At 38.3% G+C, this 27,468-nt stretch overlaps 1 protein-coding gene across 6 annotated transcripts in view; it reads right to left on the reverse strand.

Annotated features, from left to right (window-relative positions):
* The window catches only part of Pum (pumilio), a 107,024-nt gene extending 82,471 nt beyond the window's left edge, over positions 1-24,553 (reverse strand). For 3 of the 6 annotated variants that reach the window (XM_071713614.1, XM_071713612.1, XM_071713611.1), the window contains exons 1-5: positions 24,394-24,552; positions 22,886-23,443; positions 21,905-22,126; positions 20,944-21,078; positions 20,670-20,819 (exon numbers count right to left, since the gene is read on the reverse strand). In XM_071713614.1, coding sequence (XP_071569715.1) covers positions 20,670-20,819; positions 20,944-21,078; positions 21,905-22,126; positions 22,886-22,981 — 603 coding nt within the window. In that variant the 5' untranslated portion in view covers positions 22,982-23,443; positions 24,394-24,552. Of the gene's footprint in view, positions 1-15,903; positions 17,335-20,669; positions 20,820-20,943; positions 21,079-21,904; positions 22,127-22,885; positions 23,444-24,393 lie in introns of those variants that run through there. The other 3 variants (XM_071713615.1, XM_071713613.1, XM_071713616.1) reach the window with 3 other exon arrangements.
* Positions 24,554-27,468: the final 2,915 nt, after the last annotated feature.

The following is a 27,468-nucleotide window of genomic DNA, read 5'->3' on the forward strand; positions in this document are numbered from 1 at the left end:
GAGGCATGTGGTAATATTTATCGCAATAACAAATCTTATTAAGATGGAAACACCGATTTTTAGGTCAACGGTGTATAATAACAGAAAAGTATATGTATTTGTTTCGCCAATAATTAATAAACGAGAAAGACTCTATTTTTATATTCGACAACGTTTGGCTAATGTCGTGACAATTTAGAAACGACCAAATCCCATGGTCGAAAAAGTCTTGATGATTAATCTGACCAAAACCAATGGTCGAATTGTCACGACATTAGCCAAACGTTATCGAATATAAAAATAAAGTCTTTCTCGTTTATTGGCGAAACAAATACATATACTTTTCTATAATATAAATGTAATAACTATGTATGCGTGCGAGTACATTATGCATATGTTTTATATTTTATAACCACTACTATATGTACACTGAGAGCCGAAAAACAGTAATAGTCTCTGAATTTTCGTTCATTCTCAACTTTTAATCTCAATACACAGATGCTTACTTAAAAAATAGTAATGTCTACTGAAAAACACAGTAATATCTAAAGATTAAGATCGTAAGCGATACTGTCTGAAAGAAATAATAGAAAAGAAATAATTACTGAGAAGTTCCATTATTCAATCATGTGCGATTCTTTAACCATTACTGTTGGCTCTCCATATTTGTTCTAGCTCGCGAGTTCAGAGCAGTTCAGAGAGATATACGAGATTCCATAATAGTTATTGTAGAATAGATTATTAGCTCAGCGTTAGCGTATTAGGCTGTTATTCTAGAATCTTAGGTTCGAATCCCGTCTCCCGTCAATGTGTTTTCAAAAATTGTAAAACAGTGCGTAATTTTAATTAATAAAATAGAATATATGCGGAAAAATAAAAACTATTTGAAAATAAAAAAGAAAAATTTTTTTTGTTTTTTCGTTAAAATATTGCACCGGAATCATTACTGGTCTTTATCGTAATGATTACTGTGAAATCCGTACTGGTTACTGGAAGAATGTTTACTGTAGCAGTACGTAATGGTTACTGTAAGAAAGACTAAAAGTTTAGCAAAAAATACAATAACTCTTACGGTTTTTCAGCTCTCAGTGTATATGTATGATTTACGAAAATGCAGACGTGCAATTAACTAAAAGTAAAACCAAATTTAGTATAAACAGGTAAAAATCTCAAATGTAAAAATCTTTAATAGTGCAGAAATAAGAATGGTGTCTACATTTTCCATTATAAATCAAATCTGCATATTCGTTGTAGGTACTCGACAATTATACATATAAAAAATGTATCCCACTACAAGCTAAATAAAACGTAATCCATAATGTGTAATTAATTAATTAATTAAACTTTATACGTAAAATTGAAGAATCTTTATCTATATTTAAGTTTTTTTATATTTCTTGAAAAAAAATTAGATTAAAAATACGTGAAATATAAAATGTCTATATTATATCGCTGCAGCGATAATAATATTGTTAATGTACAACTAATTGCAATAAATTCACAAAATTTCAGGCCAAGATTCTGAGCCAATTCTCACATATCATATAACTTTATCACTCACAATCAAAGATGACAATTTGAGCTGTACAAAAACATCATTGAATAAAATATTCCAGAGTTTCTATTTTCGTGACTTTCTAATATTCAAATAAATTTTGTAATTAATTCCGCGACAATCGATTATTCCAACAAATCAATGGCAATAGACGTAGTAAATTTGAATGTGTGTTGCGAAACACACTTGGAAACTGGTTGGATGTCCCACGAGAGAAAACACTGTCGAAAAGGAGTGATAGCGACTCGTGTGCCAACGAGTTCGAAAGCGAATCTCCTTTTTGACCTTGTCATTGGGTAATGCTATTCAGCGGCAAATTCGCTGATCTAAGCTAGTCTCAGCGATCGCTTAACAAAACGCGATTACTAAATTTGTTCAAAAAGTTCGGCGAGTTTATTTATAGTTTATTTCTTGAAAATTATCATAAATAATCATATTGTACATATAATAAATAATTGCAAAATGTTAGATTCAAAGGTTTCAAAAATCTTTATTCTATCTTTCTATTAAATCTTTATACAAAAATAAATATAAGAAAGAGATTAATCGCGCTAGTAAGATTTTCCTCTTTATTTCTTCCTACCACTTTACTAATTAATCTATATTTCCTTCAAAAAATTCGATAAGTTTTAGATAAAAAAGATCTTTAATAACACGCATTGGAAATAATAACTAACAAGGGAAGACTCAGCACTGGAATTTAGGTCTGAGCCTTCCCTTGTTAGTTATTATTTCCAATGCGTGTTATTAAAGATCTTTTTTATCTAAAACTTATCGAATTTTTCGGATTATGTAGTATGTCATGGATGAAACGAGCTACATTGTAAAGTGGACTACCTACAGCGGAGACAATGATTCGCAAGGGAAAACCGTGTTTATGTATTTTAGGTAGACCGTAGCATCTCGGGAGATTACCGTTAGTGCAGTTAAGAAACTTATAAGTACGGTCATCGACAATGCCATTGGTGTGCCATGATTTGATAAGCTCGTTAAGTTTTGTTGTAATGCGTTTAATTGGGTCCTTTTCTGTAAGATTAGATTAATATATTTTGGTTCAAGCTATCCATTAAGCCTAGTTAGAATCTGACCCGTTCACTAGTTATCGAGATCTCAAAATCTCGGGTACTTGCAACTCGTCGCGTCGCGTAAAAGATCCACGGTGTGGTCTCGCTTCGCGTATATACTAGCGCGAGACACTACCGTGTCTCTTGATACTATAGGTAAACAAAGGTAACATGTTAATAAAAGTTTTACACTTCTCACAAAAGACACACATTTCGTTTCTGAATGAATTTAATATTTGATATAAGGCGAGTTCCTAAATATATTTGTTTTTCTTCGGACAGGAATATTGTGTCAGACTTAGCAAGATATTTGTTTTCTATGGATTCTTCAAGTATAAAAACCTCGCCCAAAATAGACCTAAAATGGAATAATATACATGATGCCGATCAAAAGTTATAATGGGCAAGATTCACAATAATCGACCAGTTTAGATGCTATCAGCGTTCAAAAATCAAAATATAAGGCGTTATGTCAGAACTATTGTGGGACAATGGATTGCAATGTATTATTCTACAGAATCAAACAACTTATTCTTTTTGTTAATACAAAAATATGTATTTATGTAAAAAAATATGTACATGCATGTATATACATGTAAGTGAATTATGTTATATAATTCATACATATATATATATATATATATATATATATATATATATATATATATACACATGCATGTATACATATTTTCTTCACATAAATAAGTATTTTTATATTAAAAAAAGAATAAGTTATTGTGATTCTGTAGAATAGTACATTGCAATCCACTGTCCCACAATAGTACTGACATAACGCCTTATTTTGACTTTTGAACGCTGATAGTCTAAGATTGAACGTCTAAACGGTTGATTATTGTGAATCTTGCCCATTGTAACTTTTGATCAGCATCACATAAATTATTTATTTCCAAAGTTAAGCTAAATTTCCAAAGTTTTCAGCTAATTTCATCGAAACTGAGTTTTCATAAGGATATGGCGGGGTCCTTTGGCAATAAGAGCCAGGTGCGGTAATAAGGGCGCTGTATAATTTATTATAATTCAGACAAATAAAACAATATTAGCGTACGTTTCGATCCTTTCTGTGGATCATTCTCAGCGCATAACGTTAATGAATTATAAATTAGCTTACATAAGTCGGAATTTAACGCATGTCAATCAGTTAAAACAGTTCGTCGATAGTCAATAACTCTTATCATCATCTCTCAAATAAAAGTAAAGGCAAATGTAGGTCCCGAAAAATTACTATCATAAATATGTAATCCTCATCATTACACAAGGAGTTCGAAAATCAAACGAGTTCCTATGATTTATGAAATTTCTCTTAATCCCCTTAATTTACATATTTAATATTATACATATTTTTTTCTTTTTCTGACAAAAGGAAAATTTCTCAAGATTTTTCCAGAAGAATAACAACTATCGAAAGGTACCAGCTGGGTACGTCGCTATATCGCTGCCTCGCGTGCGAGCGGAAGTGTTATGGCAAAGTGATGCGGAGAACGAAGTGGTGGATCTGTCTAAAGATTCGGAAAGGTAAGGGTAAGGGTGATGCTCGGTCAGCCAGGGGCGATACGCCGTGAGTATCGACCGCGTCGCCGGTCACCAGAGACGCTTTTGTACGTTAAGCGCGAACGGAGAGAGAAAGGGAAGCCAGGAAGAGAAATGCATGGCACCAAACGAGAGGGAGAGGGAGACGAAAAGAGAAAAGAGATAGGGTGAAAAGGTAAATAGCAAAATAAACGAGGGTAAAGCCCGTTTTGCGCAGAGCAATTTGCGCCTCTCAAAATGATATCCCTTAATAAAAGAAAGATAAGACTCGATGATTGTAAGATCAAAAATAGAGAAAACTAAAAGTTAATATACGCGAATCGAAAAGAAGTGCAATAAATAGAAACATTTTGCTTTATATTAATCAAAAATTTCAAGTAAAGATCACTCTAAATTCTAGTTTGAAAATATCTCCAATTTTATGTTTTCCGGCAATATACCTATTCTGCTGAGGAAAAGCAGTCTTAAATTTCTTACAATATCTCAGATTAAAAATAAAGTGAAAATAATGGCGTGTGTGAAAAAAGAAGCGAAAAAATAGATGTAATACCTCATAAAACATGTAATATAATTTGGAAAAGATCCAGAGGAAATCTTTTTGCTTTTCAAAAGCTAGAAGAGATTCCGAGAATTGGACGAAACACAGAACAAGTGACAATCGTGAAAATCTAACAAGGTCATTCGTGAAGAGTTGACATCAGTTATTCCACCTCAAAGTGCGGATGTGACAAGAAAACGTGACTTAATTCTTGTGATTTATGGATCGCTTAAAACTGATTTAAATGAAGAGCAAGGTTTATGCAGCCTCACTTTCTCTTTTTCCTCTCTTCCTTTTCCTTCACTGTCTACTCCATCTGTTGAATGACAGTCGTAGAGAATAACAGTCGTAGAGAAGTCGATACAAATTTGTGACATTGTTCTTTTAGTCTTCCTAATGCTGCAAAAAAGTTTAAACAGATTCACTAAACGGTTGCTGAGTTATAATGATTTTAAGGATGTATTGGAGGATGTATTTCAAATATATATTCAGAAATGGCTAAAATTTTGAGATATTTCTTTTAAATTAAAAAAAAAATACTCTGTAAGTAATTTACTAAACGATTTAAGAGTTATTAAGTTTAAAGTTGATGAAATTAACATTAACTCTTATGGAGAATCGACATTTTTGCGGTAAATATAAATAAAAACGGTGATATTTCTAAAACTTTATATATATATATATATATAAAACATACATCATACCTCTGTGAAGTTAGCACCCCATCTTTCAAAAAAATATTTTTTTCTTCAAGTTCTGAATGCACCCCGAAGAGTTCTAGAGTTCCTTATTAATTTTAGAAATAGTTCTGGCGAATAAAGCTAAAAAAACCGTTGATGAAACTTGGGGGTGCTAACTTCACAAAATGAAATCACTAAATCAGCGATAACAATAAAAGTATTAAAAATATTTAATTTTGCCATTAGGATTTCTTTTAGAACTCTTGAGGTGCTACCCAGAACTCTCAACAGAACTCCCAAAACTTAAAAAAAATTTTTATTTTACTCAAAAATCGAATATATCGAGAACTTTAAAGTTCTGGGAGTTCTGCTATGAGTTCTGGGTAGCACCTCACGAGTTCTACGAAAAACTATTAATGCTCGAAGCGCTACGATCGATATATAAAAAGTTCTCGCGATTTTTCACATGTCGGGTCGAAAAATTTCTAAGTTCCGAAGGATAAAATTTTTGTTTCGTAAACCGGGCAGTTTTATGAGAGTTCTGGGTAGCACCTCACGAGTTCTACCAAAAACTATTAATGCTCGAAGCGCTACGACCGATATATAAAAAGTTCTCGCGATTTTTCGCATGTCGAGTCGAAAAATTTCTAAGTTCCGAAGGATAAAATTTTTTTTCGTAAACCGGGCAATTTTATGAGAGTTCTGAGTAGCACCTCACGAGTTCTACCAAAAACTATTAATGCTCGAAGCGCTACGACCGATATATTAAAAGTTCTCGCGATTTTTCGCATGTCGGGTCGAAAAATTTCCAAGTTTCGAAGGATAAAATTTTTTTTCGTAAATCGTGCGATTTTATCAGAGTTCTGGGTAGCACCTTACGAGTTCTATCAAAAACTATTAATGCTCGAAGCGCTACGACCGATATATAAAAAGTTCTCGCGATTTTTCGCATGTCGGGTCGAAAAATTTCTAAGTTCCAAAGGATATCAATTTTTGTTTCGTAAACCGGGCAATTTTATGAGTTCTGGGTAGCACCTCACGATTTCTACCAAAAACTATTAATGCTCGAAGCGCTACGATCGATATATAAAAAGTTCTCGCGATTTTTCACTTGTCGGGTCAAAAAATTTCTAAGTTTCAAAGGATAAAATTTTTGTTTCGTAAACCGGGCAGTTTTATGAGAGTTCTGGGTAGCACCTCACGAGTTCTACCAAAAACTATTAATGCTCGAAGCGCTACGATCGATATATAAAAAGTTCTCGCGATTTTTCACATGTCGGGTCGAAAAATTTCTAAGTTTCAAAGGATAAAATTTTTGTTTCGTAAACTGGGCAGTTTTATGAGAGTTCTGTGTAGCACCTCACGAGTTCTACCAAAAACTATTAATGCTCGAAGCGCTACGGCCAATATATAAAAAGTTCTCGCGATTTTTCGTATGATCAAAAAATTTTTTTAAAGTTCTAGGAATTCTGCTGTGAGTTCTGGGTAGCACCTTTCGAGTTCTGTCAATAACTGTTAATGCCCGAAGCCCTGAGACCTATATACAAAAAGTTCTCGATATATTCGATTTTTGAGTAAAATAAAAAAAAAATTTTTTAAGTTCTGGGAGTTCTGTTGAGAGTTCTGGGTAGCACCTCAAGAGTTCTAAAAGAAATCCTAATGGCAAAATTAAATATTTTTAATACTTTTATTGTTATCGCTGATTTAGTGATTTCATTTTGTGAAGTTAGCACCCCCAAGATTCATCAACGGTTTTTTTAGCTTTATTCACCAGAACTATTTCTAAAATTAATAAGGAACTCTAGAACTCTTCGGGGTGCATTCAGAACTTGAAGAAAAAAATGGTTTTTTGAAAGATGGGGTGCTAACTTCACAGAGGTATACATCATTGATATTGTATTTTAAGTTTCAAAAATTTTTTGCTAAAATGTTTTTATTTTTGATTGTTTAAACAATACTAATTATTTAAATGACAAAAAACCATACTCAAACTGTTAACGGTAATCCTTTCTAACATATAAAAATTTTTAAGTTGTTTGACATACATGCAGTCTTCATTTTAGTAATTTTTTATTGAAAGCTAACTTTTAGCAGGGATTGTGTATAGCCAGAACATCCTTAAACAATTCTGCAATTGACCAATGCGATTGGTTAATTCTTTTTACGTCCGAGATCTCCGAGCGATTTCTAGTATCGTGGACACAAAGCTTAACCCGCCATGATTTTAATCCAGAAAAGGGTAAAGGAAAAAAAAACAATAAAGAAAGCTGGCCGCGTCAATGGCAGCTCTTTGCAAAGTTAGCATCCCATTTTAGCATTTTTATACAATCGGAACTTATACAACTGATTTTTATAAAGCTCATGTTACAGATCACTCAGGATGGAGAGTGAGGGGAGAAAAATTGCAGAGGCGGTGAACAGGATCGCGGAGGAGAAAGTAAGGAAGCTACTGAAGGAGAGGAAAGAGGACGATAGAAGGAAGGATGAGAGGATGGAGGAGATGGAGGAAAAAATAAGGAGATTGGAGAGAAAGGTGGAAAGCTTAGAACGGAGTGGAGGTAAAAGAAAGAGGGAGGAGAGTGAGGAGAGCGGGGCAGGGAAGAAGAAATGGTGGGCAGGCGAGGGCGAAAAGAATGAGGACGAGCTGAGAAAAAGGAATGTGATTCTGAGGGTCGAGAAGGCGAAATGGGGAAGCAAGGAGTCTAGTTGGAAGAAGGTGAAGGAGCTCTTCACGGAAGGGCTGAGGGTGAAGGTGGTGGTAACGGAGGTGATGGTGGTGGGACAGAGGGGTGAATGGCTTACGATTTTGGTGAAGTTGAGGGATGAGGAGGAGAAATGGCGGATCCTGGAGGCGAGGAGAAGGGCAGGGAACGACATAGGAGTAAAGATTCATGAGGACAAGTCAGTGGAAAGGAGGGATAGGGAGAGGGAGGAGAGAGAAGGGAGAATGGAAAGGAGACTGGAGGGGCATAGGAGTACAGGGAGAACGGAGGAGGACGAAATAACAAAAGGGATGGAAGAGAAACTCCTCATGGAGTCGGACGAGAAATTGGGGGATAAGGAAAAGAGAGAATGGGCCAAATAGAGGAGAGCCGTAACGAGAAGGAAGGAGGACGAAAGACGAAGCCCAAGGAGAAAATGATGAAGAAGAGGGGGAGGGAGGGTAATAAATTGTAAGGTCAGGGCCAGGCACGGGGGAGCTATATTTTTCTTTTTGTTTTTATTACTTGGTTTGAATTTAAGTTTTGATTTTGTGTGTTTTTGATATCTGTTCTGAGTTCGGAGTTTGTAAGAGGTTTGGGAACGTTCCTCATATAAAAAAAAACGCCTTGTAAACCCTGTGGGAAAACACAATAAATACACATACATACATACACATACATACAACTGATTTTTATACAATTAATTTTAAAGTTTTGGTTCTTTCCGAAATAATTCTAGAAAATCGTTGACACCTTTAAAAAAACATTTAAGATATGAGGCGCTAACTTTATGTTTTCATTATACGAGAATCAATCTTCATTTATTTATTTCAATTATAATTAATCCTAATATCTTTTTAAGTTTTAGATAGCGCTGGATAGCCTCAGTTCTATCGAAAAGAATTCAAACCGATAGAAATAAAGAAGTTATCACGAAGTTTCGTTTAGGTTTAGATAGGCATTTAGATCCTAATAATCTTCGGATCTGTATTTTATTTATCTAACCCCCCCCCCCCCCGTCAGAATTCTTTTTCATCATAAATTCCAGAACTTAGGAAAGATGCACAATTCTATCTATTATTTCAAAATTCTGAACATATTATTTTTACTTTACAGATATGACAATGGTCAACCTTTCGTGTCACATTGCTTCCTTTATTGTGCAACAAATGGACAAGGGTTAGTCGTCCCATTCGAAGTGACCTCGCTAGAACAATTAATCCGTATATTAAGCGGAGAGGAACCACGAGATCGACTCGTATATAGGAAAGAGAGATAGCGTTATTACAGACACGTGGACGTCCATGCAGGCATCGAGAGAGCTTTAACGAACAGCGAATGTGTCGTTCTCAAATTAAGTACATGAATCGCATCGTGATCGATCTTGATCATTCCCTTGTCGATAAGTACTTTTGTAGAAAACTGATCGTAAAATATCAGCTTTCATTATCACTCGACCCTATTCTACTTTTAATAATATAATCGAAGTAAAGTACATTCTCTTGTGTGTGAATATATGCATACATATATATGTATATATGTATACATATAATTATTTTGAACTTATAGTTCTTGCTATATACTTTTAGAAGAATAAGACAAATACAAGCAAACGATCGACACTGGAATTTTGGACTCAATCTATTTCTCCAATTTCCAATCGATCGATTTCTAGACTCCAATTTTTTATTCAGTTTACGAATATTTCACGCCTCCTGAGTTCTATTTTTCTTAAAAATTATCCTGCATACACTGAAAAAAAAATCTGATTGAATTAATTGGACGTCTGGTGGAAAATGAACAAACCAGATTCTTCCAATTAATGTAACCAGAAATTCCAATTAATACAACCAGAATTCTAATTATGCAACCAGAATTCCTATTAATTCAACCAGATTCTGGTAGATTCAACCAGTATTTTCTGGTGGAAAATAAACGAATGAGATTTTTTTTCAATGTATAGTGCTACAAATAATCATTCGAGAAAAGAAGATGTCAGATACGAAGCGCGAGAGATTGTCATCGTTGTGTAAGAGTTAGGAACTCGACAACTCCACGATTTCCGACGAAATTTTCATTGATGTCTCCCCTTAATTTATATTAACGCGCAATGTGGCAGAGCTCGACTCTAATCTTTCGACGAAAACTTTCGGAATGACGCGCGGAAGAATGCTAGATATCCGCGTGCTAGAGTGCCAGCTCGATCCTCTCTCTAGCCAGCCAACGACCAGACCAGACGGGACTCGCGCCGCGACACGCCGTGCCGCGCCGGTTCGTCCCACCACGGCTCGCACCGACCGTCCTCGCTCGCCCCGGTTCCCCCTTCGGATCTCCGCCGCACTCCCACGTTTTCCTTAACGATGCGGCGCGGCGTGGACGTCGTTAAACTGCCACGGGGCCACCGACCCCTCCTCTCCAGTACCCTCGGCCATGGGTCACGGCCACTGTCCTCTAGTCTACTCGCGGGGAATCCGTCGCACGACAAGAGAAGATGAGTCCCGCGCTCTATGGGTCAATACGCACGCACGGGTCGACGTTTATCGCGAGAAATACGCGTATATCTGTCCGCGCAAAGTGTTATCGTGTCGCGATTGTTATCACAAAGCCCGCGAAAAGGACGGAAAAATTGCCGATATGGATAACGTAATCAATTTTTCCTCTAATCAAATCAATTTCTCTCATAAAACAAAGTTGTGTTTTAATTAATGTTATACCACCTATATTAACATTACACGTTCTATTAAAAAGAAATACACAGTGTATTTATATTACGTGTCCTTATCTTAAATGTGACTGTTAGAAAATCATAATATTTAATTTCTAACATTCTGTAAATAAAATAACTAAAAAAAATATTACTTTTCTCTGGTAAAGTTATTGGTCAATCCCTATTATTTTCCAGGATTAAAACGTCGGTATTTGTATCACATATTACTTTTAGAAGAAAACTGAAGCTAATAAATTTTCAGTCGTGGCGGGTCTCTCTTCGAAGTCAAGAAACATGTTTATCAGATGAAACAAAGTCGTCTACGAAAAAAGTCTTTAACATTATTGTAATTTTTAAGATTAATATTTAATTTTACTGTTGTCTCCCTGATATTAATCACATTAAGTTCGATTATGCTAAAAATAGTCAACAATTAATAGAAAGAAAGACAGTGATAGAGGAATTTAGAACTTGAAATTGCGCTACTAAAGACTGTATAAAAGTAACAGCAAGTTTCATGTCCTAGAAATAAATGTCTACGATAAGAATAGATAAGTTCGCGTAATTCGATCGCTGCAGTGAAATGTGAAAAGGAGGAATGCACCGGACGCGGCAGAATTTGAGCATAGATAAGGAACACCGAATGCTCTCTACGTACACCGGTCAGTAAAGGGCCCCATGTGCATTGAATTCACGCTGATAATGAGCACGCGACTCGTCTCTCTCGCCGCCGAACTTCGAGACTCCAACTCGGCACAACCAACTATCGATTACCGATACTGTTACGCATAAAGTTCAGTGACACGCGTCTATTCCGCGATAAACGAACCTTTTCGCACGAAGCACACACGGAAGCACCCTCGGATGTGCCATAAATTTTCACGAAAATTTGGAGTTTGAGAAACTGAAGCATAATTTCGAACACGAGAAACGACGCGTAAAAATAATTCATTTCTCTTTCGAAGCGAAAACAAAACGTTCGACAGACATGTCTGCAGCAAAAATCGAATTCATAAAAAATTTTTTTCTCGTTCACTTATTGTTAGATGAAACTCTTAGAAGTCACGTAAAAATAAATGAAGAATAAGATTATGTGCTTGCATAAATCTGTGATATTTGATTCCCTTTATTTGTGCAATCGCTTATAAAGCCATTAGCATTTCCATTTGCAATTGTTGAAACTTTTTCTGTTGTTTCCGTGTTGTTTCAAAATAATAAGATTAAAATCCGACGCGTTTGAAAAGATCACAGGTGCAGACGTGGGATTATACATGTGATAAACTTCGTCAACTCAATACTGGAATTAATAAACTTATTGTTAGCGTGCCGCCTTACATTCCGCATGCAGTTTTAATCGTAACTACCCGCCCGAAATATACATATATCTGCGTCAAGTCTCGATGACTCAGATTCCTTTCGGTCTACTATCCCAGATAAAACGAGGAAATGATTATGAAACAACGTTATCACAGAGTAATACTGATCTTGTGTAATACTTATCAGTCGTAAATTTCTCTTTTTCACGCAACGTAACAGCTGACTACGTAACTGTCAGTAACAACCATCCTGACGTCATAACCAATCTCCGTCAGTAACAAGAACTACGTCAGAAAGAAAGTTCGTCTCGGAATACAAGTGTCATCCATGTCTCGCTGTAACTTTTACCTCATTTCGAACTCATCCGTGTACGCGCCTATTTCCTCTTTGTTCTCCGATAGAGATCAGAATTTAACTACTCAATCTAGGATGCAGGTGGAGGATACTCGATGTTAATCGCACTTAATACATTGTAACACAATTTAATATATGGTTTGTATTAGCTGTAAAAAATAAAAGTACTTAAATAGAAGTGCGTTAAAAATGGTGATATTAATCTCGATTATTCGAGAAAAACAAACGTGAGAGAAAAAAGATTAAGCTCATCTCCCGTTCGTTCTTTGAAATTATTTAAATTGTTTTTCCTACATGCTTTCTCGTATCTTGTGAAATTCAAGAAAAAATATATATAAATACTTGAGTGTCCCATTTCTGATAATTCACCCCGTATGATTCATTGATTAGACGTTATCGATAATGATTTTGACATTTAGCCTTTAATATATGCACGGTTGAAGAGTCACGGCAGATACCAGATTGTAAATGATCAGGGCAAGCGAAATCGGACTATGTCTCGAGAGTAACACGAAAGATTAAAGCGTCGTCTACAATACACGGAGTAAGCGTGGAGTAAGGAGTAAGAGTAGGCGTAAGAGGGCTATTTTCGGTTTAAGAAAGCTGGCGTAAGGGCGTAAGCGAAATAAATTAATTTTATTTCTTACTCCTACTCTTCCACTTACACTTACGCTCGGCCAATCAGGACGCAACAGGCTATAATGCTTACACCTGCCTACTCTTACTCCTTACTCCACGCTTACTCCGTGTATTGTAGACGACGCTTAAATGGATCACGCAAATCGATATCTACGCCAGTCGATGATTGCCACTCGTATCGACTCTCGCGACCAGCGCAATATATTTAATTATGCTTGGATTTGATTGTGTCTTATTTCTCTTTACATACTCCACATATTTCGAAATACGTGATCATGATCAGCTTTTAATCCCGAAAACATCCGAAAACTATTAAAAATGATCCCTTGTGAAATATCTCGCAGCATTTTTCATTCTCTGAAATACATATAAATGTATAAAAATCACTTTATTAGCTAAATTTCGTCTACGAAGATGTAAACGGACAATATATTCATTCGATAATTGGACGCAGTTCTGCAATGCGAAACCAATTCCGAAACCTTACTTATCCACTAGATCAGTATAAATAAAATTCTGCGCCAATGTTATCTCAAATATACCGAACTATAATCTTCCTCAAATACATTTTCATAAGTTATATGCGTTTTTAGAAAATCAACTATAGGCCTTCATCTTCATGATCACTTTGCAACACATAATTAAAAATCACGACAATAGCGCTTGGTTCCTTACTGCATAACTACATCCAATTTAAAGTTTCAAAGAGAGATATTAGAAAAATGATATTTTAAGGAATCTATTTTTATACGGATATTTACCGACATTCTATCACTCTTTATTCAAGGATTTAATCTGTAAATAAACGCAGCCAAGAGCGCAGCGTTCAGGTAGAAAAATGTTTTCTTCTCCAAGAATTTTATGCAAAGAATGTTACTTTATGAATAACTCGGTTTATTTTATTTTCAGTTTTTTTAGAATAGAGATGAATGTTTAATTCTTTTACATAATCAATATTCTGTTTTCAAATAATTCTCGTGAAACATTCACACACGAGTTGTAGATTAATTATGAATAATTATACGTGAAGTAAGAGGAGTAGCATACTTGTACTATAGAGATAGCAACGAAAGAAGTAGTTTCGAAACAATTACGAAAAGCAAGAGAAAAAAAGAAGAAAAGAAAAATACAAATAAATTATGAACACGTGCTTAGCTTTCTAATGACCTTCGTCGTTACAAGGTAATACTATTAGGTAACACTATCACTAGCTATTCAGCTAATAAAATACAAGGTTAATGGAGTACGAGGACATTGGTAATAAAGTAACTCTCAAAAACAGTTCTGACCAATGTTTGTAATTGCAAATTTAGACGGAATCTACGTTTCTATATATCTAAAATATATAGCCAAATCCCTATATATATTCTTAATTCTCTTGTCCAAATATTGAGATCTTGGTATTTTCAACACATTGGGCTGTTAATTTATTATTATATATTTGCTTTTCAACTATTTTCGCAATTCCGTACTTTAATTCTAAACTACTCCACTTATTATTAAATATCGTGTGATACTATAGGAAGCTGATTAGCTGATGTTAGCTATTACATAGCAACAATCAATAATAATAAACATTAATACCATCAACGTAATAATAACATATAATTGTTATCAACATTTTCAATAACAATATCAATAAATTAATATACTATCAGTAATTAATTACAAACGCATTACCTCATCATAATTTGCAAATTCGTGTCTTTTTATTTTTTCATACTTACTATTCGTAGATTTTTCTACATTTTTAACTTTTACATCCGGAATCTAATCAACTTCAATATACGATAAATTATACACGTAATGTAAACGTAAACAAAAGCTTTTCTAGGCTACATTTTCTTACACTTTTTCTGATATATCAGTAATGTACTCAAGTTCCCTTCTCATTCTCTAGTCAATGAAAAATTTTAGAATTTCTCTGCAACCTCCGGAATGGAAACGGAAGTAAACGCTTCTACAAGCGAGCTACGAGTCACATGAAATAAAATTTTGCATTTAAGTTAAAAAATTGTGATTTAATTCGTATTTAAATAGGTCAATAAACGGTCAGTTAGGTCAGTTAGGAATTAAACGTTTTCTTTTGTTAATTATTACTGGCGAAGAAAAATATTACCTCTGGTTTATTTTAGATTCAGGTTGAGCTACAATTTTTTTTTCTTTCTGTTTTTTTTTTATCCAAACGTCACATACGCTCTATTCCAAGTGTAAATATGAGAATACCATCGAGAAGACCAGATCTCGTACCTGAATCCGCATCGAATCGATCGCAAAGCAGCACTTTTGTCAATCGAGCAGTCAAGAGATCGCGGGAACATAAACACGCAACGTTACGCACTAGGCCTCTCGGGGCGAGGTAGGCGTACGTGTCGAATCGTCGGTGGAAAAAATAACGAAAGAATCGGGAACAAAGAAGATGCAGGCGAGAGGTACGGATCTACGCGGACGCGCACAGTACGCTGAATACGTCGCGTTCGTTGACCAATGAACATAACCTATAACATTCCCGTCGGCTAGGACGGCTAGAGAGGCAACGAGACACGGGGCGGGCACTCAAGCCAAGCTAGGCTAGGCTAGGCTAAGCTAAGCTAGGTTAGGCTAGGTTAAGCTAAACCAAGCTGGGGCTAGGCTAGGCCAAGCCTGGCCAGGCGACACGACGCCACGGCGCGGAGCGGCCTGACGCGTCGCGACGAGGCGGGCGCGGTTTCGAAGTGCCGCACGACGTCGAGAGTCGCGCACGTTGTCCGGCGCGACAATAACGACGAAATAACAAGAATGACACAATAATAATAATGATGATGATAATGATGACAATACCATGTCCTCCACGGATCCCGTGAGATCCTTCATGTCTAGCGTGGGGTAGAGAAACAGATTCCCCGGCGGTTTCATCCAGTTGCCTGTGCTCTCGCCCGCTCCCTGACCGTAACCGATTCCGAAACTCTCCACTGTCTCCAAGGTCGCGGTGGTGATGGTGGTGGCGGCGGCGACGACGGCAGCGGCGGTGATGGCAGCGGCGGCGTCGTCGGCGCGGTGCGTCACCTCCGAGAAATTCACCGTTAACCCCGTGGTAGGACACTGACGGCGACGCGTAACACGGAAAACTCACGGCGGACGACACACGGCGGCACTTTTTTCCCCTCCCCCTCCTACCCTGCTACTACTCCACGTCGTCGTCGTCGTCACTACACGCGCACTACTGTTGTGCCCGGCGGATCGGTGGCCGGCAATCGATGGTGATACGACAGCGGTGGCGGCGGTGGCGGTGGCGGCGGCGGCGGCGGTGGCGGTGGCGGTGGCGGTGTCGGCAACCCCCGTCGCGGCGCGCTCAACGCCGAAGGAGGCGGAGGCGGAGGAGGCTGCGGCGGTGGCGGCGATCGACGACGGCGACCACACGGACGAACGGAGCGTACAGATACAAGGACGTCGGCGGCGGCACAGCTCTCTCTCTCTCTCTCTCTCTCTCTTTCTTTCCTTCTTTCCCTGTCGCGCAGCGGACCGGAGCGCGAGCAACGTTGTACGGCGCACCGCCGGCCAAACAATGCGAATCGCGGCGCAAACGCGCGCGCGACACCGAGGAGAGAGAGAGACGGAGAGAGAGAGAGAGAGAGAGAGAGAGAGAGAGAGAGAGAGAGAGAGAGAGAAAGAGAGATTATGTGTGTGTGTGTGTGTGTGTCGCGGTATCACCACCTCGCGTACGCACCTCTCTCTCGGGGCGGCTGGCGGACGCAAGGAGAGAGAAAGAGAGAGACGGAAGGAAGCGAGACGAGCGAGACTCCCGCTGTCACTTGGACACTTCCGACACTTCCTCTTCCTCCTCCACCTGTTTTTCTCTCTTCTTCACTCCCGTGACGCCTACTTGGCGTTTCTCTTCTCTCGCTCCTATTTCCCCTCTCCTTTCTCCTCTCTCGCACACTTTGCACACTCACTCGCGAATACTCGGCCTGCGGTCGTGCGCCGCTTATTTACAGAGGGAGCGAGTCGAAGCGATTCGATTGTTCTCGCGGCAATGCGGTCCTCGCGCGTCCTCCGTTCGAGAGCATTCCTTTCCACGCGCGGGACGCGCCGCGCCGTGCCGTGTCGTGCCGTCCACCCAGGGCGAGCTCTCTCTCCAAGTTTCGATGTCTCCGTCCCTCTCGCTCGCTCACCTTGCTCTCTCGTTGCCGCGCGCCGCGAATTTTCGTCAGTCGAGCTCTCTGCACTTCGTCGGACGGAGACTGCGCTCCGAAACCGAAACAAAGAACGACGCTCCCGAGCGGAGCGCTCCTGGCGGCCGCGCCGCCAATCCGCCGGACGCACCGCCGTCTCACCGTCTCGTCGTAGTCGTCGTGTCTCTCACCCAGCAAGCGTAGAAGCGTGCGCTCCGTTCTGTGCGCGGACGGAACCTCGCTCTCTGACTCTTATTCTTGCCACATATCGCGAAATCCGCGATATAAATACGATAGAATGCAGCAGTTATCATAAAACATTATTATATAAAAAAAGAATTGATTGATTGGGGGATTCGAACTCAAGTCTACAAATTATGAGATAGTTACCATATTCTACACCATACACTACGTCACAAATACTCGTATATGAGTGTCCTAATAAACTCTACTCTAAAGACGCCACTAAATTGATTAATAAAATATCTCGGAAACGATTGACCGTCCGCACCCAAATAAGGGTACATACCATTACATTCAGGGGAACTTTCTCCGTAATCCTGGCAAGTTTCATCAAAATCGGCGGAATTCAGTTCTGAGCCTTCCTTTGTTAAAAGAGAAAAAACGCGAGATACGAAAGATGCCCATTGCCGTACGATTAAGGTTGATTCAGACACAGCCGTGCCGTATCAGTACCGTGCACGGAACAGAAACATTAGACAAGGATTCCTATTGTCTCCATCCTTGTCTAATGTTAACGATACGGATACGGTACGGGTACGGCACGGCTGTGTCTGACAAAATGTACGTGATCCGTCTCACTTCCGGCGTTACAAATCCAAGATCAAAATCGTGACCCCGATCAGAAAGAATTGTATGTTAAAAAAAAATACAAAAATTAATGTTTAAAACTTCACACTTTTTTTTATATGCCTTGTAAGTTTATTTTGTATTCGAGAACGACAGCGGATAAAAAGAATAAAAGTGAGAATTGCTCCGTATATGTTTTTGCACCTCCATAAATAAATCGGGAGTAATATTTATAGTTTGGAGATATAAATGCGTAGTTCGAAAGACATTTTAAAAATTTCAGTCTCTTTCTCTTTTGTGTTAAACCACTTTTCACAGCAAATTATGGAATAAAGTAATAAAGGATAAACCGCTGATGAACAATTAATATGTAAACATATTTATGTATTAAATAGTGCACGGTAGCTATTTTAATTATTATAATACACAGTAATATATCATTAATATTTAAATATATTTCAATTAATTTCTATCGCATATAAGTAATATGCGTGCAGATTATTCTAATTTGGATTAAAAATAAAAAGCTGAATTTGTCCGAGTGACAGTGTTTTCTAAAAAAATATATTATTAATCTAAATAAAAAAATTGTACGTTATCAATTAATGCCACTTTTATGTTTCATTATTAAAGTATCAATTGTTACCAATATAAATTCTATATAAATACATCAACGGTTTACCTTATTACCCTATTAAACTACGTTGAATTCAATCATGTAGATTGTAGGGACATGGGAGAAGGGAAAGTCTTCCATCTCCCATATTCCAGACTGTGTATAATTTCTCACACATTTATATAACGATGATGTTATTCTCGCTGTGAATTTATATTTCATACACGGGGCGAAAAATATAATTCGATATTACAAATAAAATATGAGACGAAATATCGAAAACGACGAAGGATTTATTCATATGTCAAATGATTTGCTTTCCTCGTATTACTGAACGGAAAAGACGCATGTAAACGCATTTAGATCGGAAATCAATATTGCTGTCGAGATCTGATACTGTATCATAAAGATAATTATCTCAATTGTAAGTAATTCATCAGAATATCGTAAGGTCGATCACCTTTGAGATACCAAAATAAGTGCAGTAGCGCAATATTTTCAACTGGTCATCATTTTCAATGATTTTATAGTGACAATCGAAATTTATTTATTTTTTTAAATTTAGTAATGTTTGTTTAGTTATTGAGAAATGCTACGATATCGTAGCTACACTCGATAGCCATTAGTTAACTCGATTAACCCTTAACATACTCGTTTCAATAATATTAAATGTCTCTGGGCATCGATCACGTAATTTCACATGAAACTTTTCATTTTTCACTTTCCGCTCTATCCATTCCATTTTCATTATTCACGCGATCACGTAACTTTGTGCGTGAAAAGTACAAATCACTAACCGTAATGGTCAATAGTGTAATATCGGCGAAATAAATGTCTATCGTCTATATAGAATATCTAATCTTGAAAATATCACCATAATTTTAGAAACATAACATTTCTTGCATCTCAACACATAGTGTTATAACATATTTATATTTCAGATTTTAGTCACTAGATTTTCACTTTTCCGCCAGCAAGTTTGATGGCGAAAAAGTTCACGTGAAAAGTTTCATGTTTCCACGTTTCGTCGAGTTAAACGATCACGAGTTCACGTGTAACTTTTCACTTTTCACGTTTCTGCCCTAAGGGAAAAGTTACATGATCGCTGCCCTGAACATGATTAAGTAAAATCGAGTAACATATTCACCTAACAAATTTGCCAAATAAACAATTCAACTTCTTTCAAATTTTTAATAAATATTTCGAATAATAATGCTGAATTAAATCCCTGATTGAAGTTCTATTAATTCTGTTGACATAGATACAAGTCACACACTATTATACTCGCTACAATATAATAAATTTAAAATTGTGTAATTATATATTTGATGAGAGATTGTAACTGCTACATTATATTTTATTTTGAAACTTGATATTGAAACTCGTTAATCCACACGTCAACACATCGATAACAAAATGCTATACTTGACATTAATTATTTGTGACATGATGAGTGTGGTAAAATAAAAATTATCGTAATATTTTTCTACATATATCCCACTTTCACTATAAATTTCCTTGAAATACGCGCAACAAATATTACTATAAATGATAAAACAAAAATTCACTCATAGTCTACCAGAGTTTTAACCCTGACATAGTTTTAGCAAAGATCTACATTATTTAAGTCCATTGTATAAGATCCATTGTTAATTGTCCAAAAACATGAAACTGTTAAATCATTGTTAAATCCTTCAATTGAAAAATATAGCAAAGAAAGAGCGTATTTAAATTATGTATAAGATTTTTATAAGTAAAACGGAAGATGCTGTAATTTCGTATTAACCACACAGATAATTCATGATGAATGTTGTGTGTTATACGTTAATAATAGTAGTAAGAAGCTTTCTTAATACTCTTTTGTCTATTTATAAAATTTAAATTGTATCTATTATTTCTCATAAAGCAAGAAGTTGATTGGCTATTGTATTGTTCCTTATCGCATGAGACACATTTTATGTAAAAACCAATAACTATTAATGCAATTTTTTTCATATGGAAAAACTTACCTGTCCGTTTCTGAATTGTTGTTGTTGTTGCTGCTGCTGCTGTTGGTGATGAAAGAGAGCGACCTGTTGTTGAACCTGTTGTTGAACCTGTTGTTGAGCAGTCATCTGATTGTTCAGATAAACCAAATGTTCCGCGCCAGGTGCACCGCTCTACGAGACAAACGTAAAAAATATACATAAAATTTGTACGAGTGTATAGAAAATTATTTATGATCATGTAAAATAATTCTGCAATCTTTTGTGTAAAATACAATTGTTGAGATTTATTACTTACTTTTAACTGCATAGGATGTATCTCGTATGGTACATTACTCAAATGTACATTGTTCATAGTTAATCCTAGTTGCTGAGATTGACTTTGTTGAGGTACGCCAAGTTTAGTCATAGAATATTTCCACTTTTCTTGATTCTGTAAAATAAATTATCTCGATTGTATAATTGCTTGAATTATCACTACATTAATCATAGTGTTAACCAAATTTCTTTTTCTATTTATTCCTATATAGAAAAGCATCAAATATGCATAAAAGTATAAATTACAATCAAATCGTAAATCGTTAATAAAATACATATGTGTATATATATATATATATAAAGAAGGTGACAAGACAATGAAATACGTCTTTTTTGTCATTTTCTTTATATATATATGCTAAATTTAAAACAAAAGAGATACATATTTGGGGTACTGAATAGCTCAGTGCTAGATTAGTTGTCTGTCAAGCAAAAGATCCAGGTTTGATTTCCAGACTTGCCACCCCGTATATTAGGATTAAGCTTTCATGTCTTGTAGGCTTTATTTGTAACAAAGTGGAATATAAACTAGTTATCCTAAATATATGACGCTAAGAATTTTGAGAAATTTCAGGATGACCCAAATCCCAAAAATATACTGCTTTGATAGAAATAAATTCTGCGCAATCTGAATTTTTAAACCCAAAATAACTAGAAATAAGCCAATCACAGTACTGCATTCTCTTGGAGGAAAAAGCTTCCAAATAATAACAATAATAAATAATTTTAGAAATAAGCTTCTTTGGAATAGAGACTGAACAAGTGGCTTACAACACCTTCTCAAAAAAATTGCACTTGTAATGAAACTAATTTGAAAGTTTTGAATTATTCAAAACTGATGCAATGAAACAAACAGGTATGTATTTCGATTTTGAAACTATAGTAAAAAATATCAATGTATAGATCATTTAATGAATCAGCATGCACTTTGTCATACATACATTATCGACAATAACGTCATCCGCTAATGCCCAAGCTCTCGGAGCTTGCTTTGTTTGAAAAGTCGAAGATTGGGTGTTAAATTCTGGCTCTGTAGGTCGTTGAAACACATAACCAACCATAGCATCGTCTTGAGTTCTACTCACTCCCATCTGATGTGTTTGACCAGGTTGGATTCGCATATTATCGCCACCAGCCATAACTTGCCCACACTGTTCTGTGTCCTAATAACCCCATATACATCAATGATTAGTAATGTCACGGCATATTTATAAAACACAAATCACTTAAAAATATAATAACACTTTTCCATGGCTATAATCTTAATATATGTGATTGTCTCAGCAAAATTTGGTTACACTTGTGTTTTTACACGTAACTTGTTAATTTTTATATATATCTAATATCAAGTGTTAAATTAAAATACAATAAATTCAAATCAAAACCACATCAAACATCACTACAATTCCAGTTGTCTTCATACTTGCACGTTTATCTTACGTAGCCAAATTAGTTTATTCAATTCATCGATCAAATTCCTCTATTTTTCAATCGCTTACAACTGGAAAGCTATTAATAACCGGATATATATTAAAACAAACGACAGTTTTTTTTTTCAATCCTGATCCTGCCTCTAGCATCTCTAGTTTGGAAAAAGGTATTAGATATATCGTTTTCACAGGATCACTAAGTACTCGAGCCACTCAGCACATTTCTCTCCCGCAGGCATACAGGACCGAATCAACGTTTCCATCGACACTTTAACACTCATGCTGACATTTGCAAACGCGTTCATATTCTCAGCACGGTTGCCCGTCGAGGTTATGGCGGTCGATCTCGTGCGCCGCAATTGTCGTAGTCACGCTCGTCGATTCGCGGTCGGCGCGTTCCCCGATCTCGAGGTAGCCGATCGCGAACGGCGATGAGGTAGATAGAAAGAGAGAAAAAAGGAAAGAGAAAAAAGCGGACGTGCGTGTATGTACCGTGGGTATGTGGCCGTTGGCGGAGGTGTGATGCAGCTGCATGGAGGATGCCGGTTCGCCCCCGGCGCCTCCGCTGCCCGCGCCGAGCCACTTCATGTCCTCGTGCTGTCAGGCCGCGCCGCTGTCCCCGGGCACGGCGAGCGCGGGACGGCCGAACGTGCTGGTGATGCACCCTCGCGGCCTCGTGTAGGTTAGTTCTCGCACGGAGAGAGCCGGCGGCGGCGGCGGCGTCTGGCGTGGTACCGTGCCGTGGAGGGTACCGCTCGCTACGGCCGTTGCGCGACCATGTTCCGTAAGCGCGCGGTTGTTAACAGCGGCACATTCTCACCGACTATTTCCACGACGACGAGCAAGACAATGATGAGGGCGACAACGACAACGACGATGACGACGACGGCAGCGACGACGATGACGGTGACGACGAGGCGGCTGCGGTCGGGACTGCCGTTGCGGTCGCGACAGCGGCGACGATAGCGGTGGCGACGACGATGACGGCGATGATGACGAGCGGCGCGCCGATATCAGTCCGAGAGAGACTGGAGAAGCGTATTTACCGAGCTGCGAGCGAAAACCAGACAGTTACAGCAATGGCAGCTGCGTGCAGCTCCGGCGCGCTGCTGCCGGATTTTTGACAACACTGTGTGTGCCTGGTGGGCGCCGGATACGGGAGGAGTGGAAAGGGGGAGGGGGAGATAGAAAGAGAGAGAGAGAGAGAGAGAGAGAGAGAGAGAGAGAGAGAGAGAGAGAGAGAGAGAGAGAGAGAGAGAGGGAGATAGGGAGAAAGACGAGAGAGAGAGGAGAGAGAGAGAGAGAGAGAGAGAGAGAGAGAGAGAGAGAGAGAGAGAGAGAGAGAGAGAAAAAAGAGAGAGAGAGAGAGAGAGAGAGAGAGAGAGAGAGAGAGAGAGAGAGAGAACACAAAGGAAACCGTCGTGAACGGCGGACGCGCACGATGACCGCGGGATCGCTCGTTCACTCGCTCGCACACACTCGCCCGTTCGTCCGAGCGAGAGATCCGTGGTTGAAGCGACGGCACGAGAGAACGCGGACCTGGCGAACGCATGCACGCACGCACGAACTGACCGACCGAACGAGTAACCGACGGCCAACCACGGCGGATACGCTCGCGAAAAAGACCGAGAAAGGAAGGAAAGATGAAACAAGCGAGAACTGCGTGTGCACGTCGGACAAGAAAGGAGAGAGGAAGCGGGAGAAAGAAAGGCAAGATCGTGTACGAGAAAAGGACGGAAAACTGGACGGAACAAGCGAGCGAGCGAAATAGAGAGGGGGAGAGAGAGAAGAGGAGCAAAATTCGTAAGGCTTAAGATTTCGCTACCAACGAGGATTCGCAGGTCGCGTGGCGAGCTCGAGATCTCGTTACCTCGCCCTTTGATGGACGCTTCTCGACGCCGAGGACCGTTTTGTGACCAACCGTTTTTCTCTCTCCGCCTGCGCCTCCCTCTTTCTCTCTCTTTCGCTCTTTTTCTCCTGTCTCTCGGTATCACACTCACGTTGTGCTCCGTCTCGCAGATCTCTCCTGCCTTCTTCCTCACACGGTCATTTCGTTAAAACTAGGGCTTAAAATACACTATTCACAGGTATGTACAGCCACGCGAGCCACAGACACACGACGTGCGTCCACCGGCGTACGCGTGTTTCGCGCGCAAGGATGCTGCGTGCGCGATTTTCGTGGTGGGACTGGTGCAGACTGGTGGGAGGGAGGCCGGAGGCGTCGACGCGGCGTAACGAGGCGAGGGGAATGGGAGAAAGAAGACGGCTGTGTCATGCTGTCTCGCTTTAGCCTACTAATAGCGTGCGTCTCGGAGGTGCGATTTCTAGCCCCCCTTTGTCCTGTCTCTTGTGTTAAAACGAAGAATCGAGGTCTTTTTTGCGTTCGGAATCCTCTCGCGTCAATTTACCTCGATTAAACGTCTCGCTTTTGCGCGTCGACATAGCGCTCGGCGAGATAAATCGTATAAAATTGCGTCGTGCCCGTACTCAGTCTCCCTCCGTAGCCGTGATGAAAATTCAATTTTTATGCTAAAACGCGACAGAGGCGGATTATATGGCGCCACCGGGAGACGCGAAAAGGAGGAGAAAATGGCCGCACGCGCGCGAAACTTTCGAACGTTGATCTTCCTGCGTCGATCATGCGTAGTCAACGTTAGAACGATCTAGGTTTGTTCTTTTTAACTGACTGTAGCCAGACTAGCCAGAGAGAGAGAGAAGCCTAAGGCCGGTATTCATAGTCAGATCTTATTTCAAGACCGTCTTAAGTAATATCTTAAGATGCTAATACGACTCTGTGATTGGTTAAGGGGATCCTGGAGTGACAGCGACAAGGCATAATCGGTCTAAGCAATATCTTTGAATTGGCTGAACAGAATGGAAAATCCTTTTACACGATTAAAGTACGCACAAAAATGTAGAGGGCTGTACATGATTTTTTCTGATAAACTAAAAAAAAAATTTATTTTTATAAATATTGTCTTCACCTGACGACAATATTTGCTTTATACAAAAATTCTGCAGTATTTCTATAGAAAATAGTGATGCAGCCCTCTACAAAAAACTGTCAGGAATAATATCGTGCAATTAGAAGTAAGATTTGAAGCCTAAAAAGAAAGATATTACTTAGACCAGTGGAAGATGCAAGGTTAGGTGCTATCCTTGTCTATATCCTTGTCTATACAAGGACAGATATAGTCGGTGAGCACTTCTTTATCGACGCTGATCGAGTTCGCCTGCGGCTCCAGCATCCCCTTAATGACATCTTGAGATTGTACTTAAGGGGATCCTGCAGTGACAAGCGAACTTCCTCGATGTCGATAATAGTTGCTTTCCATTTACATCAAAACTCAGATAAATCTCACTTCTGTCTTTCTTCAACATGAATGTTGAAGAAAGACAGAAGTGAGATTTATCTGAGTTTTGATGTAAATGGAAAGCAACTAATGTCAACCTTTCTAATTTTGTTTTCCCTATATCTGTCTTTGTCTAACGAAATGACATCTGTCCTTTTTTCGATTGCTCGCCATCTCTCGCAAGATCCGGTAACTACTGTTGCTGCTCTTCTTGTCATTCTGCATCCGTATTTGCATTACTAAAATAATTTTTCGATGGATCTTTTTTTGTACGCATTGAATCTTATTTCTACTTGCACGATATTATTCCTACATGTTTTCCCAAGGGCAGATGATAAACATTATGTATGTATAAACTGCAGAATTTTTGTTTTAAGCAAATATTGTCGTCAGGTGACAGCTGCGTATGTGCCCAAATAAGTAATATTTTTAATTTTTTGGTGTTTTTGATATAAAATCGCGTTTGTTACCCTAGATTTTTGTGCGGACTTTAATTCTGTAAAAGATTTTTGCAATTCTATAAAGCCAATTAAAAGATCCATCGAAAAACGATAATGTCGGTAAATCATACGGCTGCAGCCGTATGCTGCAAAAATTGCAAAAATCTTTTACAGAATTAAAGTCCGCACAAAAATCTAGGGTAACAAACGCGATTTTATATCAAAAACCCCAAAAAATTAAAAATATTACTTATTTGGGCACATACAGCTGTCACCTGACGACAATATTTGCTTAAAACAAAAATTCTGCAGTTTATACATACATAGGCCGGTATTCACAGTCAGTTCTTATATTTAAGACCATCTTAAGTACAATCTTAAGATGTCATTAACCAATCACAGAGCCGTATTAGCATCTTAAGATATTTCTTAAGGGGATCCTGGAGTGACAGCGACAAGGCATAATCGGTCTAAGCAATATCTTTGAATTGGCTGAACAGAATGGAAAATCCTTTTACACGATTAAAGTACGCACAAAAATGTAGAGGGCTGTACATGATTTTTTCTGATAAACTAAAAAAAAATTTTATTTTTATAAATATTGTCTTCACCTGACGACAATATTTGCTTTATACAAAAATTCTGCAGTATTTCTATAGAAAATAGTGATGCAGCCCTCTACAAAAAACTGTCAGGAATAATATCGTGCAATTAGAAGTAAGATTTGAAGCTTAAAAAAAAAGATATTACTTAGACCAGTGGAAGATGCAAGGTTAGGTGCTATCCTTAATTGTCTATTATACAAGGACAGATATAGTCGGTGAGCACTTCTTTATCGACGCTGATCGAGTTCGCCTGCGGCTCCAGCATCCCCTTAAGACGGTCTTGAAATAAGATCTGATTATGAATACCGGCCATAATGTTTATCATCTGCCCTTGGGAAAACATGTAGGAATAATATCGTGCAAGTAGAAGTAAGATTCAATGCGTACAAAAAAAGATCCATCGAAAAATTATTTTAGTAATGCAAATACGGATGCAGAATGACAAGAAGAGCAGCAACAGTAGTTGCCGAATCTTGCGAGAGATGGCGAGCAATCAAACAAGGACAGATGTCATTTCGTTAGACAAAGTCAGATATAGAGAAAACAAAATTAGAAAGGTTGACATTATCGACATCGAGGAAGTTCGCCTGTCACTGCAGGATCCCCTTAAGACGGTCTTAAATATAAGAACCAACTATGAATACCGGCCTAAGGGCCCGGACACACACTTTTTCGTA

Source organism: Temnothorax nylanderi, unplaced genomic scaffold, assembly GCF_030848795.1.
Source record: "Temnothorax nylanderi isolate EJ_2023f unplaced genomic scaffold, tnyl_v1.0 TNYL_tig0126_pilon, whole genome shotgun sequence".
Taxonomy (NCBI): domain Eukaryota; kingdom Metazoa; phylum Arthropoda; class Insecta; order Hymenoptera; family Formicidae; genus Temnothorax; species Temnothorax nylanderi.